Source organism: Felis catus, chromosome C2 (genome assembly GCF_018350175.1).
Source record: "Felis catus isolate Fca126 chromosome C2, F.catus_Fca126_mat1.0, whole genome shotgun sequence".
Taxonomy (NCBI): Eukaryota; Metazoa; Chordata; class Mammalia; order Carnivora; family Felidae; genus Felis; species Felis catus.
The window spans coordinates 148,515,213-148,533,753 of record NC_058376.1 but is presented as its reverse complement, the minus strand read 5'-3'; the positions used below and the strand labels follow the sequence as shown (position 1 = coordinate 148,533,753).

At 42.6% G+C, this 18,541-nt stretch overlaps 1 protein-coding gene and 1 non-coding gene across 9 annotated transcripts in view; one reads left to right on the top strand and one right to left on the bottom strand.

Annotated features, from left to right (window-relative positions):
* SEC22C (SEC22 homolog C, vesicle trafficking protein) overlaps positions 1 to 18,541 on the bottom strand; it is a 37,059-nt gene that overhangs the window by 6,681 nt on the left and 11,837 nt on the right. For all 8 annotated transcript variants that reach the window (XM_045037789.1, XM_045037786.1, XM_045037788.1 and 5 more), the window contains 5 exons: positions 10,441 to 10,649; positions 6,629 to 6,792; positions 4,532 to 4,711; positions 1,941 to 2,059; positions 677 to 742 (listed from right to left, as the gene is read on the bottom strand). In XM_045037789.1, coding sequence (XP_044893724.1) covers positions 677 to 742; positions 1,941 to 2,059; positions 4,532 to 4,711; positions 6,629 to 6,792; positions 10,441 to 10,622 — 711 coding nt within the window. In that variant the 5' untranslated portion in view covers positions 10,623 to 10,649. The remainder of the gene's footprint in view (positions 1 to 676; positions 743 to 1,940; positions 2,060 to 4,531; positions 4,712 to 6,628; positions 6,793 to 10,440; positions 10,650 to 18,541) is intronic.
* Positions 16,758 to 16,863, top strand: LOC111556392. Its single transcript, XR_002735877.1, has one exon. It is a non-coding gene; the product is annotated as a U6 spliceosomal RNA (small nuclear RNA).

Here is an 18,541-nt window from a genome sequence, read left to right as displayed (position 1 = left end):
AAAAAAAAAGTTTTTGGGGCGCCTGGGTGGCTCAGTCGGTTGAGCGGCCGACTTCGGCTCAGGTCATGATCTCGCGGTCCGTGAGTTTGAGCCCTGCGTCAGGCTCGGTGCTGACAGCTCGGAGCCTGGAGCCTGTTTCAGATTCTGTGTCTCCCTCTCTCTGACCCTCCCCCATTCATACTCTGTCTCTCTCTGTCTCAAGAATAAATAAACGTTAAAAAAAAAAAGTTTTTACCTAGTCTTGCATTTAAACAACACACGCACACGCACACGCACGCACATGCAGTTGTTACTTCTGCAGGAGGACATTTCTATACTTGGGCTGCCGTGACACTAAGCAACACCCTGCCTCACATTAGTCAGGTAACCCAATCCCCACAGCACTCTCATCTTTCCCTTCTTGAAATGTGAGTCCCCAAATTCCTGGCTTCTGTTCAGCCGTTGTGAAAGGCTCTGCGGCCTAGGGCAAATGGCTTTCCCTTTGAGTCCAATGCTGTTCCTTTGTAAAACGAGACGACTGGACAGGATGGGCCTAGCGTGGTTCCACTAAGGGCCTGGTATTCCGTGACAGGCCTTGGTGGAACAAAATCACATCTAGAAATAAGCTGACGGTCCCAACAGAAGAACAAATAAGGTCACGGGTTCAACCCACTCAAAATATCAATGTTTCACCCACCTGGAAAATACAGGCTACAAAAGGAATGAGAAAAGCCAGAATAGTTCCAATTTCCTCGTGGGCAACCTAAAACAAATGTAAGAAACAGGAGAAAAGGAATATTCCGATGAAAGGAAAAATGATGACATGAAGCTCTTCACACCTCATTGGGTCTGGTTTGGTTGATAATGCAAAATCCCTGACTGGGACAGAGCACCCTGTTTCTATACCAGAACCGGGGTTGACATGCAACTGTTTCCAACAGCCTGGACACACCATGTGCCCTCCTGTCCCCGAGCATCTGTACGAAGCCCCCAGGCTGGAATGCCCCCCAACACTACTGCCTCTCAAAATCCACTCATTTGTCAGCACTAAGCTGTCCCTAATTCTGCATTCTTCAGGTACTGCCACCTCCTTAGTGATGTCACCACACTCTACTTTGTGCCCCATCTTAACTGTCTTGTCGGCCATGTAACTGTTCTAGCGCGTACAGACGCTTGGTAAGTATCCGGGCATGGATAATCATAAAAAATAAGAGTAGGAAACAGCACCCATCAGCCAAAGACAGGACGCAGTAACAGGCGGTCACCACTCTTACAGCACAGGCCTGCTGCCACTCTCCACACAGGTCAGTCTACATTAGTCTCCTGAGAGCAACACCAGCCATGCTTCAGCCTTTAGCTACCGCAGTGATGGTGTGGGCACGATGGCTCTATTTTTAAATGAGGTATCTATCTGTTTATGCCTACAGTGATTCTATGCTTTTTCAAAGTGTTTTAAATACTTCAAAATTTAAAAAAATATTTTAAGAGCCCTGACATAGAGAGTTGCTTTGATTTAAGCAGCCTGGCAAACCAACTGCCTAATGATACAGTTCTGACAAAGACATAGGGAAGTGGCATCTTGCTTGATATAAATCAGACTAGGAGGCAACTTTTTAACAGGCAGAAACAGCCTGAACCTCAGAGGCTGAGAATCAGATTTACTCTTGACGAGCAATCAGGACCCTGGGGTGACTCCTGGGGCCCCAAGGATGTCCCTGTAGCAAACTATTTCTCACCAATTCCCCCTGACAGGCCCCTTTGGCTTCTTGGGACAACAGACACAAAAGAGCAAGTTTTATATTTGTTCAATTTACTTAAAGAATAAACTTTAAAATATAAATTGTATTTTAATTAAACAATTGTTAAAACCTTTGTACGTAATAACCTTACGAATAAAGTGTCTCCCCCATCAGTTTCTGCATCATAGGTCCTTCAATTTAAACTATAAAAACAAAGGTTACCTGTAGAGAATGTTCTGCGAGGTGAATCCCACGGATGAGGTTCAGAGCAGCACACATGATGTTGAGAATGAGCGAAAGGACACCCAGGGCTGTCACTGGCTCCATTCGGAAATTAGGAGCTTCACAATTAAAAAAAATAAGTGTCTAGTGAAAATAATTTCTATATGAAAGAAAAATAAACAAAGACATTAACTAGACCTCCCTCCACTAATGATAGGCTCATTATGTTAAACACAGAATAACAAACATATTAATTAAAAGCAGCTGCTGTTAGACGGCAAAAAGGCAAGAAATGGAGGACAGAATGGATCTGGGAATCTGAGGTGAGCTGCTTTCGGCACGAGGACTGTCTCTGAGTTAAGCCCAGGTTTTTCAAGGCCTGATTTTCTTTCTACTTAAAGCAGTGGTTCTCAGAGAGGGGCGATTAGCCCCTCAGAGGGCAACTGGCAATGCCTAGAGATATTTGGGGTTGTCAAAACTGCAAACAGGGTATTACTGGCACCTAGTGGGCCACGAATGCGTCTAAGCATCCTACAATGTACAAGACAAGCCCCTCACAACAAAAAATTATCCAGTACAAAATGTCAGTATGGCTTAGGCTGAGAAAACCTGATGTAAAGCAATTTATGGCTTTATTTGTAAATTGACTGTCAAACTGACAGCATTTCTATCAACTCTCAGCTTCTAAACAAGGACAGTATTCAGGGACTCGTGGGCTTCCAGGGCAATGTGCAGCAAATGCAGTTTTTTAAATTCTAAAGTAATTGGGAAGAGGAGGTAAAAACACTGATTATTTGAGCCACAATCTGTTTCTGGAACTCTAGACCAAATGATCATTCTCTCTTCAGAGATAACTACCAAGACCGATTCTGGTTCACACTATTAAATGGTGACACCCTGCCCCATTCTCTTAGTATGATCTTTTAAATCATCCCTTCTGATCCTTACATTTCCCACATACACACACATGCGCACACACATGCACACACACAAGTATCTAGCCACAACCCAAGGGATGCCTAGTGTTAGTGTGTTAGAGTTTCCACTGAGCTTCTAAAGCTCCTGTTAAAACAGAACATGCTACCTGTAAAGATTCTAGCCTCAGGACAATAGGGTGGGTCAAACCACAGTAAAATGTCCTAGAAAGATAAGCAAGTTGATGTTTTCTGGATTTTACTCCTCTTGTCTAAGTGGTTGAAAAACAAAATACATTACAGAGCCACCCCATTTTTATATATGGCAAAAGAAAAAGCTTGCGGCTCAATTACCTTCTTTGAAAGTTAAGTTCATTCCTAGTATAAATTACACGTTACTGATTGGCATAAAAGCCAATCCAGGAATGTATTTGGTTTAAATTTAAATAGATTAAATCAAAACACAAAGTTAAGCCAAAAAGATGAACATTAAGGAAAAAAAATTTTTTTTAATGTTTATTTTTGAGAGAGAGAGAGAGACAGAGAGACAGAGCACGAGTGGGGTCAGGGCAGAGAGACAGGGAGACATAGAATCTGAAGCAGGCTCTAGGCTCCGAACTGTCAGCACAGAGCCCTATACGGGATTCAGATTCACAAACCGTGAGATCATGACCTGAGCTGTCGGACGCTTAACCGACTGAGCCACCTAGGTGCCCCCCAAAATGTGAACATTTTTAATACACCACTTTTAAAATTCAAGCAGTGAGTTTAGTATAAAAACTGTTAAAACAAAATAATTAGATTGTTATAGTGTAGACAACTCTATCTTTCAAAGAAGGATTCAGCTCTTAGACCATTACAAAATGGTTAGAAGATAAATTCTACTTTAATTGAAACTTGGTTTAATTGTGTGTGTAATCATAAACAAGGAATAAAAAAAATCATGCTTTGTTATGTGCTCTTAGACCATTACAGAATGGTTAGAAGATAAATTCTACTTTAATTAAAAATTAGTTTGTGTGTGTAATCATAAACAAGGAATAAAAAAAAAATCATGCTTTGTTACGTGCTAGGCATTGAGTGGCTAGTGGTGTTAATGGCGGACTAAGTCACAGAGTGCCAGGGCACCCAGCTCGGAAATCCACAGGGCTCACAGGGAAGCAAACTGAGAACATTCAAAGACCTGGCTCTGGCCCTGCCCACCCTCATCCCCAAGGCCCTTCCCTCCCAGGTCAAGGAGGGCATGGTTTCTCAGTGGAGATTTACAATGTTTTCACTAAGTGATAAGATGAGATAAGGATTCATTGTCAAGAGAAAAAAGAGAGAGAGAAAGAGAACAGACAAATCTGTACACTTAAGTGACTTCCAGCAAAACCGAATGACTTCCCTTTACATTTAAACGGGTAGACTTCACCCTGGTTGAGAAAACAAGTCACTCTTCTGAATTTCATCAAGAGTTGCACCGCCCCCTCCCCAGAATGACTATGGTGACAGTTTTTTTTGTTAACAGTCACCTGGAAACAGGTCAGTCCATATTTTCCAGACATATTTTCCAGACACCCATCCCCTAAAAAACAACTCCCTGGTTTAAAAAAAAAAAAAAAAAAAGCCAATTGCGTTTGAAATACCTAATGTCACCTCATCTTCACCAACATCGGAGAAGAGCAAACCACTTACCAGGCTCCAAGTGTATCTGTGTGTGACCGTTCATTATCCCATTCGCTATATCTGTGTCCTCCACAGTGAGAACCACTGGAGGTTGGAAGTCAAGCTCCTCCTGAATTTTTTCTAAGCTGCTCTCCATCTGAGCGGAACTTACACAGTTAAAATGCCACTTCACTTTCTGAATGATGCTATCTGCAAAAAGAGAGCAACCCAAGTTGAGCAGTTGCGTCAGGATGGGTATTACAGAACAATATGTGCAAAATGAAGTTCACCTTTCTGAGCAAGCTAGTAAGTCAGCCAGATTCTGGGAGTGTCTGGATACACCCAAAGGTCAGATGTTCACTGGCTGTCATTACTGGTCTCATCAATCTCTTCAGTGCATAATACTTAAAATGCGATTGTCCACAGAGAAGGCAACAATGCTTCCCGGAACCTCAGTGATGAGGGAGTCAAGGGATAGGGGCTGGAGTCTTACTCAGCCACTGCTGATAGTACAATCCTGGGCCGTTCACAGAATGATGCAAAGCTTAACAGAAAGGGGAGACAGTTATTCTTGAATGAATTACCTCAAAAAAGGTACGGGAGAAAAAACTTACAAATAAATGTGAATGTTTTGTGCAAACTAAAATCACATACTTGAAAGATATCGGTTTTAATTGCTTTGTTTGCCTTAGCATTAATCGATTACCAAGTTTTAATAAGCGCTTGGGGTTTCGTACATATTGGCAAAGCAAAATCACGCACAATGCCGGTATCTAGTATCCACCATTATATTCTACTCTCACTCAGTGATGAGCAAACACGATGCCGGGACAGGGTCTGCTGTGTGACCAAGCACACCACTTTAGAAGGAAGGCACATGCAGAGCAGCGGGGAGCAGAACACGGTCCACACTGCATATCAACCGCCACAGCTGTGGTCTGCCTGGGGCCAGCGTGCCCTCTTTGTAGGAAGAAGTGGGGTTGAGAGCAGCGGTGGACAAGGCCTCACAGGGAGAACCGGGGAGAACTCTGTCTACATCACAGGTCTGCCTGGCAGAGGCCTGCGTACCAGGGAGCTTGCCAGCACCTTTGGGTGACAACAAAATGCACCAGCCAGTGGACCACGTGAGGTAGTACGAGGGCTACGGCAGTACAGCCAGGAAGCACACGTGCCAACACGCCTGTGCGCCTGACCCTTAGTACCGACTGCTGCCGGCCCCTCATTCAAGGGCATCACAGAGACAGCAGCTAGTTTACGTACAGGCCACAGGATGCCCGCCCACTCCCACCTCTACTCCTGTTCTCCCGAGAGCTTAGAATGACTTGACTCACACCTGAGGAAAAGAGAGCATAGGCTACAGCTACCATGCTGTGCTCCAAAGCCTCCGAGCCTCTACAAGCCTCTCTGACAATGCCTAAGAGAAAACGATCCTCTTCCAGGGCAGTATTTCTCAGACCTTTGAATAAAGGGGCAGTTTTTCTTATTTCCAAATGGGTACAGACTGATTCTGTGATAAAATGCAATAAAAAATACCGCAGGAATGTCAAATCACCATATGAGTTTCTGGACACTTATTCTCACTTTCTGTACCTCCCTCATGATAGAACAAATTCCCACACCACCCGTTGAGTAGCACTGCTCTAGAGCAGGGGTTAGCAAATTTTCTTAAGCTGCCAGGTAGCAAATATTTGAGGCTTCTAGGTCCCATATGGTCTCTGTCACATCTACTCAACTCTGCCGGGTAAGGGCAAAAGCAGCCACAGGCGACCCATGAAAAGAATGAACGTAGCTGGGTTCCACTGTATTTACAAGAAAAAAAGAGGCGGGGGCAGCTGGCCCTTGGACCAGTTTGCTGACCCCTGTCCCAGAGGGCTGTGGTGAATAATCGATACAAGTTTCACCACTCCCCAACCTGCCTCAGGCTCTGAAGAGATGAAGAGCCAGCGGTAAACCTTGAAGCTCTCCAGGCTGCTCCTTCACTGAAATCTCTTGGTACAAAACTGATCTCCAGTGACATGTTATAGCCCCTGCAGTGGTTTTCCCTGATGGTCAAAGCCAAATCTACACCATTAATTCTACACATACGATGCCGTGAGAGAACAGTAAATAAGAAAGAGGGTTACAAACCAAATTCAAGAAAGGCGTATGGCCTGGAGGCTAGGCCAATACAGGTGGTGTCATAGGAAGCTGTGAATTCCCACCACACGGTCTCCAGGAAGCAGAAGGCCATGGCCGCTGGACACTGGCGGGAGCAGATAGCCATGCAAGCCACATCCCCCAACGAAGAGAAACTGAAACAAAAGGGCAGCATCTCCATTACCGGGGAACAGAACCCTGTATTCCCATCCCATATTCAGACACGACGATGCTTCCGCCCTGCTCTTCCTTGGCCTTGAACAGCCCTGGAGCTGTTTGCTGCATGCACACAGTCCCTTCAGCTGGACCTCCCTGGGACTCTCTTGTCCTTCCTCTAAAATAGAGAGCAGTTGGGGCACCTGGGTGGCTCAGTTGGTTGAGCGTCCAACTTCGGCTCAGGTCATGATCTCACGGTTTTTGAGTTTGAGCCCCGTGTCAGGCTCTGTGCTGACAGCTCAGAGCCTGCAGCCTGCTTCAGATTCTGTCCCCTTCTCTCTCTGCCCCTCCCCACTTGTGCTCTCTCTCTCAAAAATAAATAAATGTAAAAAAAAAATTGAAATAGACAGCAGTTATTTGCCACTGATAGTGTGCAATCACTCCTACTAATTTGTGCACGAAGGATGCACACTTCATGAGGGAGAAGTAGCCTCAGACTTCTCTGCATCTATCGAGGAAAATATTTTTTTTCTTTAATCCACATCAATAGCTTTCTAATGTTAAATCATCCTGCCATCCTGAAATGAAGCCAAGAGGTTATGAGTTTGTACATATGCACATACACACAACTTACTGGATATAGTTTGCTAATGTTTTATTTAGGATTTTTGTGTCTATGCAAAGTAATATTGGCCTGTAATTTTCCTTTCCTGCACTATCTTTATCTGGTTGTGGTATTAGGGTGATTCTGGTTTCATAAAATAAATGCAGGGTTCTCTCCTTTTTCTACCACTTTTCAGAATGTCATGCTACCATTTGAAGTTCTGGGGACTCGAGTTCTCCTGTCTGTGGTGTCTACTGACTCACACTCATTGCAGAGTGTCTCCTCTGCTGTCCTGTAACTTTTGGTGAGAGGGGACCAGTGTGGAGCTTTTGTCTTTTTTTCTTTTTTTTCCCTTCTTTAAGAATCTCTCGAGGACTGAGTTGTGGCACACTTCTTCCAGAGTGGTTTTATGTGCAGCATTGGTGGTATCGTCCCTTCCAGAGTGGTTTTCCATTTGCTCTGGCCAGCTACTCCAGGAGTGTCATCAGTCTGGAACCAAAACTGAGAGCTGAACCTTGTTTAGGAATTCCTAGACCATGGAGAGTATAAACTCAAACTCCAATCCTACAGGAGGCACAGAAGCTGGGTTTCAATTTCTTAGATGAGATTTTGTTTCCTTCCCATTCAAAGCCAGGTAGAGATGAGCTACCCTGTACTGGTGGGTGGCTATTTCTCACCTATTGTCATTCCACCTGGGCTGTGTGTGGCCTCACAAGAATCCCTTCTTCATTCATGGGTCTTCTCACAACACCTCAAGCCCAAAGGCCTCTCCCTTAATGGGTACTGAAACTCAAGCCCTGAGTTTACCATGACTGACTTATCACCCAAGAGCCTCAATGTCAGCTCACACACTTACCACACCCTGATACTCTGTTCCCCATCATTTCTGGCACCTTGGGAATTCTTTATTTTAAGCTCAGCTACACATTTAAAATAATTTCTCACATTTCAGAATGTTTCTGGAAAAGAGTTTTACAGTTATATTGTTCTATCATCTTTTCATAATGGCAAGTCTCTATATAAAAACTTTTGTCAATTAAAAAAAAAAAAGACAACCTGCTCCTTATACAAGGAATTTTCCAGAAGCCCCTATTTGTGGGCTGACTTGTATCTCCCAAAAAATAGGCCCAAGTCCTAACTCCCAGTACCTGTGAACACGACCTTATTTGGAAACAGTCTTTGCAGATACAATTAAGATGAAATGAGATTATAATAGATTAGGGTAGGCCTCGATCCAATGACCGGTGTGAAATTTGGTTTTAGAGACAGAGGGGAAGAAGGCCATGGAACCAAGAAGGCAGAGATTGGAGTAACTCTTCTAAAAGACATGGAATGACAAAGACTGCCAGCAACCACTAGAAGGTAGTACAGAGGCATGGGAAGGAGTCTTCCTTAGAACCTCCAAGACAGCACTGCCCTGCAGACACCGCGATTCTAGACTTCTGGGCTCCAGAACTGTGGGAGAATAAATTTCTGTTGTTTTAATTTTTATGGTAACCATAGGAACATAACTCAACTCCTTAACTATAAAATAAGCTATAATACTGCCCACCTGTACAAAAAAAACCAAAAAACCACAAACTTCAGGTTCATCTGTGAAAATAATGGTGAATATTTAATTCAAAATACAAATGAGCAGAACGTTTTATATTCTAGTTTTCAAAAAATGACTGAAGCACCCATAATTTCATTTGATGTCAAAGATGTTTTCTTAACAGAGAAAGGTTTGAGGCGTAGCACCAAGATCCCATAAGGTGTTAGAGAATCAGAGCGTAATGAGGGAGGGACACGAAGGACAGTGGTTTTGGGCACCCAGAGAAAGGAGGCACAAATGCGGACAGAGGCAGCTCAGCTTTGGCTCCTGAGCCCCCAGAGCCCACACCACAGGGTAACAGCCGCGTGTGTTTGCTACCTGGCGCCCCCTTCAGGCAGGCCCCCTCTTGCCCAACGACACCAGCAAGCCCCAAGTCAAGCCTGGCCTTTTCCTTTTGTTTTTTGGATTCTGAGGCTGAATTCCCCTAAAAGCACCCTACCTTATCAGGTCAACTAAAAATTTAGTGTTCAAAGGGAGCAGGAGGAACTTGGCAAATGAGGGCCCAAATAATGGAAAACAATGACATAAAATCTATGACAAGCCGTTGTGATACTTCAAAACCTGCCAACCCCTGCGCCTTCCTGTAGAATGGCTTTGTGCATCTTAGTCCTAGAGTAAGAAATGACAGAACACATGAGGAGCAGCCCTTGGGGCCCAGCTGCCTGTATTCAAATCTGGGCCCTACCACTTACTAACAGGACAACCTCAGATAAGTCACTTAACCTGTTTCCTCCTCTGTAAAACACGTATGATACTGTCACCCACCTCACAGGCCAATAAAGCACTTAGAACAATGCCTGACATATAGAAAGCACTCAACAATACTAGCCATTCTTACTAGGATTATTGTAACCACTTGATTCCTACTTCCACTGGAGCATTTTCCCTACTGTATTATATTCAGTTAGGTATTTCTCTTGTTCCCTCCTTAGCCTTTAAGTTCCCTCAGAAAAGGGACCTACCTGTGCTCATTATTCACTCCCCTGCTCCATTACATAATAAAAAATTTTTTAATTTAAATTTAAAAACCAAACAGGCGAAAAATTTAAAAAGTAAAAAACTAAAGGCAAGAATTAGAAGTCTTTTATTTTCTTGGCTTTCCTACTCTCATCCTTTTCCCTCCCTGACATTATACCCTAGACTTCTCCCCCTTCCTCAGCATTTCCACCCCTCCATCTAATGCAGAATAAACTACCAAACTACAGACATGAAAACTGATTGAACCCAGGTCTCCCGACACTCAAGAGCAACCCCACCAACAGAAGGGCAAGAGTGGGAACAGCACACCCCCTTGATCCGATGGCTGTAAATGCACACAACCTCAGACTGCTGTCTGACAGCAGACCTACTCTTAACACACAGTGTGATCGGCCTCATGTTACCCCAACGTATGGTTAAAAGTAAACCCAAGTTTGTGGATGTTGTGGAAGAGTGAGCATGCTTGCTTACTGTATACTGAAGTCACGTCCTTCTGCAGAACCTCGACCTGGGTACTGGGTCAGTCGCAAGGCTAAAGTCTTGAGCCGTCTCCTGCATTCCAGAAAATCCTGGGTGTGGTAAAAGTCAGTGGAGGCCGAGAGGGGCAGTCCATCCCTCACCCTCACCACACAGGCAAAAAGGATCATAGACATGGTCTGCAGGGGAAGTCATGAGGACACCTGAGGAAAGCAAGGGCACCTTGTTACTGAAGGCAGACGATGGTAAGAGAGACGCCCCCTGCCCTCGAAACGTCCTTTCTGGCTGTTTCACCCTCACCCCACTGTAACTGCAAGTGTTGCCTTTATTATTACTTCCCTGGCCTCTACTGCTAGGTCACGGCCTGTCTTCATCCCTTCATTTTCCTTCCTGTCTCTTCTTCACTTATAATCCTCCTTTCCCTTCTCTCTAATGAATCTCTCCCTTTCCAGAAGTCTACCGACTAGGATGAGGGAGAAAGGAATGGAGAAGCAAGGAAGCAGTGCCAGAAAGGCTCAGGAGCAGCAGCAATGACAGTGGGTAGTAGGACACAGGTAGCAAGACGGCCCCGAGGGGACAGGAAACACCAGACACTGAAGCAGCAGGGATGGGGCCCAGTGACCTATGCGTTTCAGGTCACCCAGGCAGGTAGGTGCTGAGCAGTTTTGTTGTCTTATCCTCACCTGCAGTAGAGGGATTCTGAGCATCCAACCTGAAGTTGGTGGCAAGGAGAACAGAAGGTAAAAATGGAACCAAGGGAGTATAGCATGTCCTCCTGAATTTCTCCAAGCGTTTGATCCCAAGCCAGTCTTCGAAATGATGACTGAGTCCCTACAGATGGCTAAAGGAAGTCATTTAGCAAATTATACTACAGTAAGTTACTCAATATTTGGCCATGAAATGTGGGCACTATTAAGCAACAAAAGGAATCAGATCTTGAGCCCTCGTGGTGCCTTTGGCAAATCAGACCAAAACGCTTCTCGGGGTGAAAAGAGAGCCTGGCAGAGCCTGGCTGGGTTTTAGCCCCATCTGCTAACTCTGCAGGTGCTTGCACAGGCCATAACCTACACACGTAGGCCGTGGCAGCCCACAAACAGGGGTTAGTGAGGTGGCCAGCGTAGCTTTAGTGGGTCTTTCCATGCACCCACACATCCCGTTTCACAGATTTTGTTCGTGAGGTCCTCTACTTGATAGGATGGTAATAGGTACACACATTGGTGGGCTTTTCTTTCAAAGAACTCCAAATACGTCACCTCATTTGGCCTCTCAACTCCTACGAGCAGTCGGAAAGGGGAACCCCCTGATGCACACTACTCTCTTCACCTCTGTGCCTCTACAGATTCTTTTCCTCTGTCTGTTCCTCCTCTGATCTCCCCACACCCAAATCCGCAGCCACCCTTTCCATGACCCCTTCCCAGGCTTGTCTGGCTGGAAGTCTTGCACCTCCTCCGAATTCTCAGAGACCCTATTTCCTTGTTCTCTATTTTACTAATTTTTCATTTCCATTACCTAAGTGTAGGTTCTAAGAATAAACACCCTATCTGGAATGCATAAATGAGTAATTCTTCCCATTTTACCCATGAAGAGACTGCAGTGGTATAAAAACAAGAGAAAGCCAAAAGAAAACTTGGTCTACTAGCCAACAGATCCTACAAAGTCCGTTTGTCCCATCTCCCCACACTTTCCATTCAAGAGTAAACATGTGAAAAGCCCCAGGAAAAATATCTCCACACACAAAATTGCTACGTTCCCAGCGCCAGTGGCAGGCCCTGTCAACTGCCAGAAGGCCATGTGGGCCGCACCCCAGCTGCTTGGCCAACGCTGAGGCCTCTGGTACCAAAGAGGTCATCAGGGATTGGGTGTGTTGCGGCTAATCTCATGACCTTCTTATACTTTCGTGAATGCTTGAAATATTTAATTTAGAAATTTTTTTTTTCAATGTTTATTTATTTTTGGGACAGAGAGAGACAGAGCATGAACGGGGGAGGAGCAGAGAGAGAGGGAGACACAGAATCAGAAACAGGCTCCAGGCTCTGAGCCATCAGCCCAGAGCCCGACGCGGGGCTCGAACTCACGGACTGCGAGATCGTGACCTGGCTGAAGTCGGACACTTAACCGACTGCGCCACCCAGGCGCCCCTAGAAATTTTTTTTTAATGTTTATTTATTTTTGAGACAGAGAGAGACAGAGCATGAGCAGGGGAGGGGCAGAGAGAGAGGGAGGCACAGAAGCTGAAGCAGGCTCCAGGCTCTGAGCCATCAGCCCAGAGCCCAACACAGGGCTCGAACTCACGGACCGCAAGATCATGACCTGAGCCGAAGTCAGACGCTTAACCGACTGAGCCACCCAGGCGCACCTAGAAATAATTTTTTAAAGACTTACAGGCACAAAGCCCTGATAGAGACAGGGGAAGACTATAAGATCAACTTGAGACTAGGCCTTAGGAGCAAAACAAGAATGACAACTTGCTTGCTACCTTGAGAACAGTGTTATTTCAGTGCATGCAAGTTGTAACTATTCTGCAATGCATGTAGAGGAGTGTTTAAGAATACTTGTAATTAAGGGGTGTCCGGGTGGCTCAGCAAATTAAGCGTCCAAGTCTCGATTTTGGCTTAGGTCATGATCTCATGGTTAGGAGATCAAGCCCCCAAGAAGGGCTCTGAGATGGGCTTTGTGCTGGGCACGGAGCCTGCTTAAGATTCTCTCATCATCTCCTTCTGTCCCCTCCCCTGCTGGTGTGCACTCACGAGCACACACTCTCTCTCTTAAAAAAAAAAAAAAAATAGAATACTTGTAATGAAGATGTTTCTAAAAACACTACTAGATAAGAAAGAACAATATAAAGACACTGAGCCCCACCTCCCCATTCCCCCCCCACCACCACCACCACACCATGCCTAAAAAAGAGAGAACTCGAGAAAGACAATGAATTAATGAGATACCAAGAGAGTCAGAGACTGGACAGAAACACCCCAAGGCAAAATAAGAAAGACACTGCTTAGGGGGCTGAGTAAATTCTCTGCTCTTTAAAGGAAAAGCAATATACATGTATTCCAACTGTCAACCCCCAAATATCCTCTCTAGTGCTGTTTTTATGGAGCATCTGCCATGTGCCAGGCATCGTGTTAAACCAATAAAAGGAAAACAGTGAACTTTTACAAGTGATAGTAATCTAAGAACGAGTTCTACCACTCTCTAAAGGACACAACTGTCCCTTGAGATTCTCTACTTGACCCACTTGATCCTTTGGGTGACCAAACAATAGCATTCAAAATAAATAAAACTGTTGGTCAGTTCTCCCAAGTTACTAGTACTGGAAACTAGTGAAACCCACATACATTTAAGATATTTAAAATTTTTTCTGATGCTTCAATGAAGGGGATACTGGGATATTAAGTGTTACTTGTGTTTGTGTATACATATGAGTGTGTAAACATACAGGACGACAGCTGCCTGAGAGGTGGAGGGATTTTACACACTGCTGTGTTAGAGTCTAAGAACAGAGACAACATTGTTTTCCCCTTTTTGAAAATGTACTTTGTATTCTAAAAAATGAAAAAAAAAATTAATTCAAATAGGGAGAGACTCATCTTTGTGTCCTCACAGCGCTTGGTAAGAGTTTTGCATACTGTAGGGAGCTGATGTTTGCAAATTCAGATTATGAACTATGATGAGATGATCTGTACTTGCATAAGAGATCTGACCACTGCTCAAAAAAGAATGAACTGGGGGCTTTTGCTTCTGAAAAGGTAGAGTTGAAGGGCTTTTTTCCTACTCCCACTAATAGTGGTATAAAAAATATGGACACTATATACAACATAAACATAAATAAATATCTGAAAGGTGGGGACAGGAAAGCAGACTGGCTAGGGACTTTGGAACCTGAGGAATGGCACAGTTATGAGTTTGCTCAATTTTCTTTTTGCCTCAGATATCCCAGTCTTGGCGCTGGAGAAACCGGCAACCCAGAAATGCCAATGAGTGCAGGCAGGAAAAAAAAAAAAAAAAAAAAAAAGCCCAACAATGAAAAAGAGCCTGGTCTCTCCAGCCTAAGAACCAGGAAAGGTGCGCGCAGCCTAGCAAAACAGTAAAGGTTTAGACAAAAACATTCTACTCCAGTCAACCACCACAGAAAAACTGCAGCCATCATATACCCACAACAAAAGCTGAAATAAGAGCCCAGACTTCTATTTTTGCTTGGCAGTAATGAGGTGTCCCCACCAACTCTCCACACTGCTGGAGTGTCAGAGATCAGGTAGGGAGCTACAGGCAGCAAAGAGCCAGCCTCTCCCATTGTATCATTAAGGAAACAGAAATCCCCTTCTCTTCAGGGACCCAAAAGAGGCCCAGCGGGGAAACCTGAACTTTTACTCCCACCTGGAAGTAATGAGATAGTACCTCCACCACCCCTGCTAACACAGTGTCAACAAAGGCCAACTAAAACAGATCTAAATAAGATCCAGAGTCTCATAACACCCCAAATGTCCAGGTTTTAATAAAAAAAATCACTGGTCATACTACGAACCAGGAAGATCTGAAATTGAATAAGAAGAGACCATCAACTGATGCCAACATCAAGACGATAAACTTTAAAGTAACCATCATAGGGGTGCCTGGGTGGCTCAGTCAGTTAAGTGTCCGACTTTGGCTCAGGTCATGAATTCAGGGTTCATGAGTTCAAGCCCCACATCAGACTCTGTACTGACAGTTCAGAGCCTGGAATCTGCCTCGGATTCTGTGTCTCCCTCTCTCTGCCCCTTCCCCACTCAGGCTCTGTCTCTCTCTGTCTCAAAAATAAACATTAAATTTTTTTAAAATTTTTAATAAAAAAATAAACCATCATAAAATGCTTCAATGAGCAATATAAACACACTTGAAACAAATGAAGAATTAAAGGTCTCAGCAAAGTAATAGAAGGTATAAAAAACCAAAGGGAAGTTTTAGAATGTAAAAAAATACAATAACTGAAGTAAAAAACTCAATAGATGAGCTCAACAGCAAAATGGAGGGGACAGAAGAAGGAATCTAATCAGTAAACATGAAGACAGAACATAAAAATTACTTAATTTAAACAATCTGAGAGAAGTTAGATTGAAAAATATTATACAGAGCCTCAGGGACTGTGGGACTATAACAAATTATCTAACACACCTGTCACTGGAGTCCTAAGGAGAGGAAAAAGAGGGTAGGACTGAAAAAGTATTCAAAGAAATGTCTGAAAACTTCCCAAATTTGGCAAAAGACATAAGGCAACAGATTCAAAAAGAATAAATCCCAGGGGCACCTGGGTGGCTCAGTTGGTTGAGCGTCTGACTTTGGCTCAGCTCATGGGTTCGAGCCCCACGTCAGGCTCTGTGCTGACAGCTCAGAGTCTGGAGCCTGCTCTGGATTCTGTGCCTTTCTCTGACCCTCCCCTACTTGTGCTTTGTCTCTCTCTCAAAAAATAAATAAAAACATTTAAAAATGTGTTAAAAAAAAAAAGAATAAACCCCAGAAAGGATAAACCTAAGGAAATCCATGCCAACAAAAGTAACAAACTTAAGAAAACTAAAGACAGAAAAAATCTTGAAAGCAGCAGAAAATAATACAGAGGGGGGAAGACAATTCAAACGACAGCAAATTTCTCACAGAAACCATGGAAGCCAAAAGGAAGCATGTTTTTAAAGTGCTGAGAGAAAAGAACTGCCAACCCAGAATTCTGTATTTTCAGCAAAAATATCCTTCAAAAAGGAAAGGAAAATTAAAACATGTTTAGATGAAGAAGACTAAAAGAATTTGTTGCCAGCACACCTGCTCTAAGAGAATGGCTAAAGGAAGTTCTCTAAACAAAAAGGAAATGATAAAAGAAGGAAACTTGGGAAACAAAAACAAACTCAAAGAGAATAAAAACATGGGAAAATACAATAGACTATACTTCTCATGAGTTTTGTAAGTTATGAGTTTTGTAAGTTATGTTGGATGACTGAAGCAGTTACTAGAACATTTCTGATACTCTCAATGTATTTAGAGGAAATATTTAAGACAATTAGTAATGGCAGGTACAGAGATGTAAAGGCAGGTAAAGTTTCAATGCTTCACTTGAAATGGTAAAATCCTGTCTGCAGGAAACTGATAAATCATAAATATGCACAAACACAGGTGTACATACATGCATATATAAGTATGCATATGTACACAGGTGTATACTAGAGCAACCACTGAAAAAGCTATACAAAGAGATACATTCAAAAACCATACGTAAATACAAATGGACTTCTAAAAGATGTCTGAATTATTCACAGGAATGCAGGAAAAAAGAAAACAGAATTTTAGTGCTCACTTTGGCAGCACATATACTAAAAATTGGAACGATACAGAGAAGATTAGTGTAGCCACTGTGCAAGGATGTCACAAATTCGTGAAGCGTTCCATATTTAAAAAAATAAATAAAGAAGAAAGAAAACAGAATAAACAGAAAACAAAAAGTAAAAGACCATATTAAGCCCTAACATATCAATGATTACAGTAAATGTAAACGGTCAAAATACATAATTAAAGACAGAAATTGATAAAGTGGATAAAACCCACGATCCAATTATTTACTTTCTACAAGAAATTCACATCAAATATAACAATATAGGTATAGGGGCGCCTGGGTGGCTCAGTCGGTTGAGCGGCCGACTTCAGCTCAGGTCATGCATGATCTCTTGGTCCGTGAGTTCGAGCCCCGCGTCGGGCTCTGTGCTGACAGCTCAGAGCCGGGAGCCTGTTTAAGATTCTGTGTCTCCCTCTCTCTGACTCTCCCTGTTCATGCTCTGTCTCTCCCTGTCTCAAAAATAAATAAAACGTTAAAAAAAATTAAAAAAAAAGCAAGCAATATAGGTATATTGAAAGTAAATGAATAAATATACCATGCAAACATTAATCAAAAGAAAGAGTAAGTTATATTAATATCATAAGCAGACTTCAAAGCAAAGAAAATTTCCAAAGATGGAGAAAAACATTACATAATGATAAAAGAATACATCTACCAAGAAGACATAAAACTAAATGTATATGCACTAAATAATAGGGGTATAAAATAGGTGAAGCAAAATTGATAAAGTGAAAGGAGAAATAGACAAATCCACAAAATTACAGTTGAAAACTTCAACATCACTCTTAACAATTGATGGAAAACCAGCAAAGATATAGGAGATCTTAACATCACTATCTACAAAAGTAGGTAATCAACATTTATAGAACACTCCATCCAACAACAGAGTTCCTTTCAAGCACTGACAGAACATACGGCAAGATAGACATGGGTCATAAAACAAACCTCAACAAATTTTAAAAATGCACACAGAGTATGTTCTGGGACCACAATGTAATCAAAATAGAAATTAATCAAAGAGAGGCACTAAAAACCTCCAAACACTTAAAAATTAAACAACACACTTTTAAATAATCAATGAGTCAAAAAGGAAGTCTCAAAGGAAATTTAAAAATACACTGAACTGAATAAAAAGGAAAACCTATCAAAATTTGTGAGACACAGCTAAAGTAGTGCTAAGAGGGAAATTTACTGCACCAAATGCTATCATTAAAAAAGAGGAAAAGTCCCAAAATAATAACTTAAGCTCACATGTCAAGAAACTAGAAAAAGAAGAGCAAAAAACAAAAACAAACTGAAAACAAACAAAAAACCCAAAGCAGGCAGGAGGAAGGAAATAATAGAAATCAATGAAACTAGGAACAGAAAAGTAATAGAGGAAATCAATGAGATAAAATTTTAGTTCTTTCAAAAGATCAACAACATTGACAAATCTCTACCAAAACAACAAAGAAAAAACTAGACAAGAGACATATTACTAATATCAAGAATCAGATAGGAAATATCACTATAGACACTATGGACATCAAAAAAAATAAACAACGGAATACTATAAACAACTCTACACCCATAAATGTGACAATGTAGGTAAAATGGTCAATTCCTCAAAAAACACTACCACAATTCAACCCAATATGAAACATGTAATTTAAACAATCTTATAACTAAATTTCCTATTAAGAAATTTTCATTTGTAATTTTAAAACTCTGAAATCTCCAAGTCCAGATGGTTTCACTGGA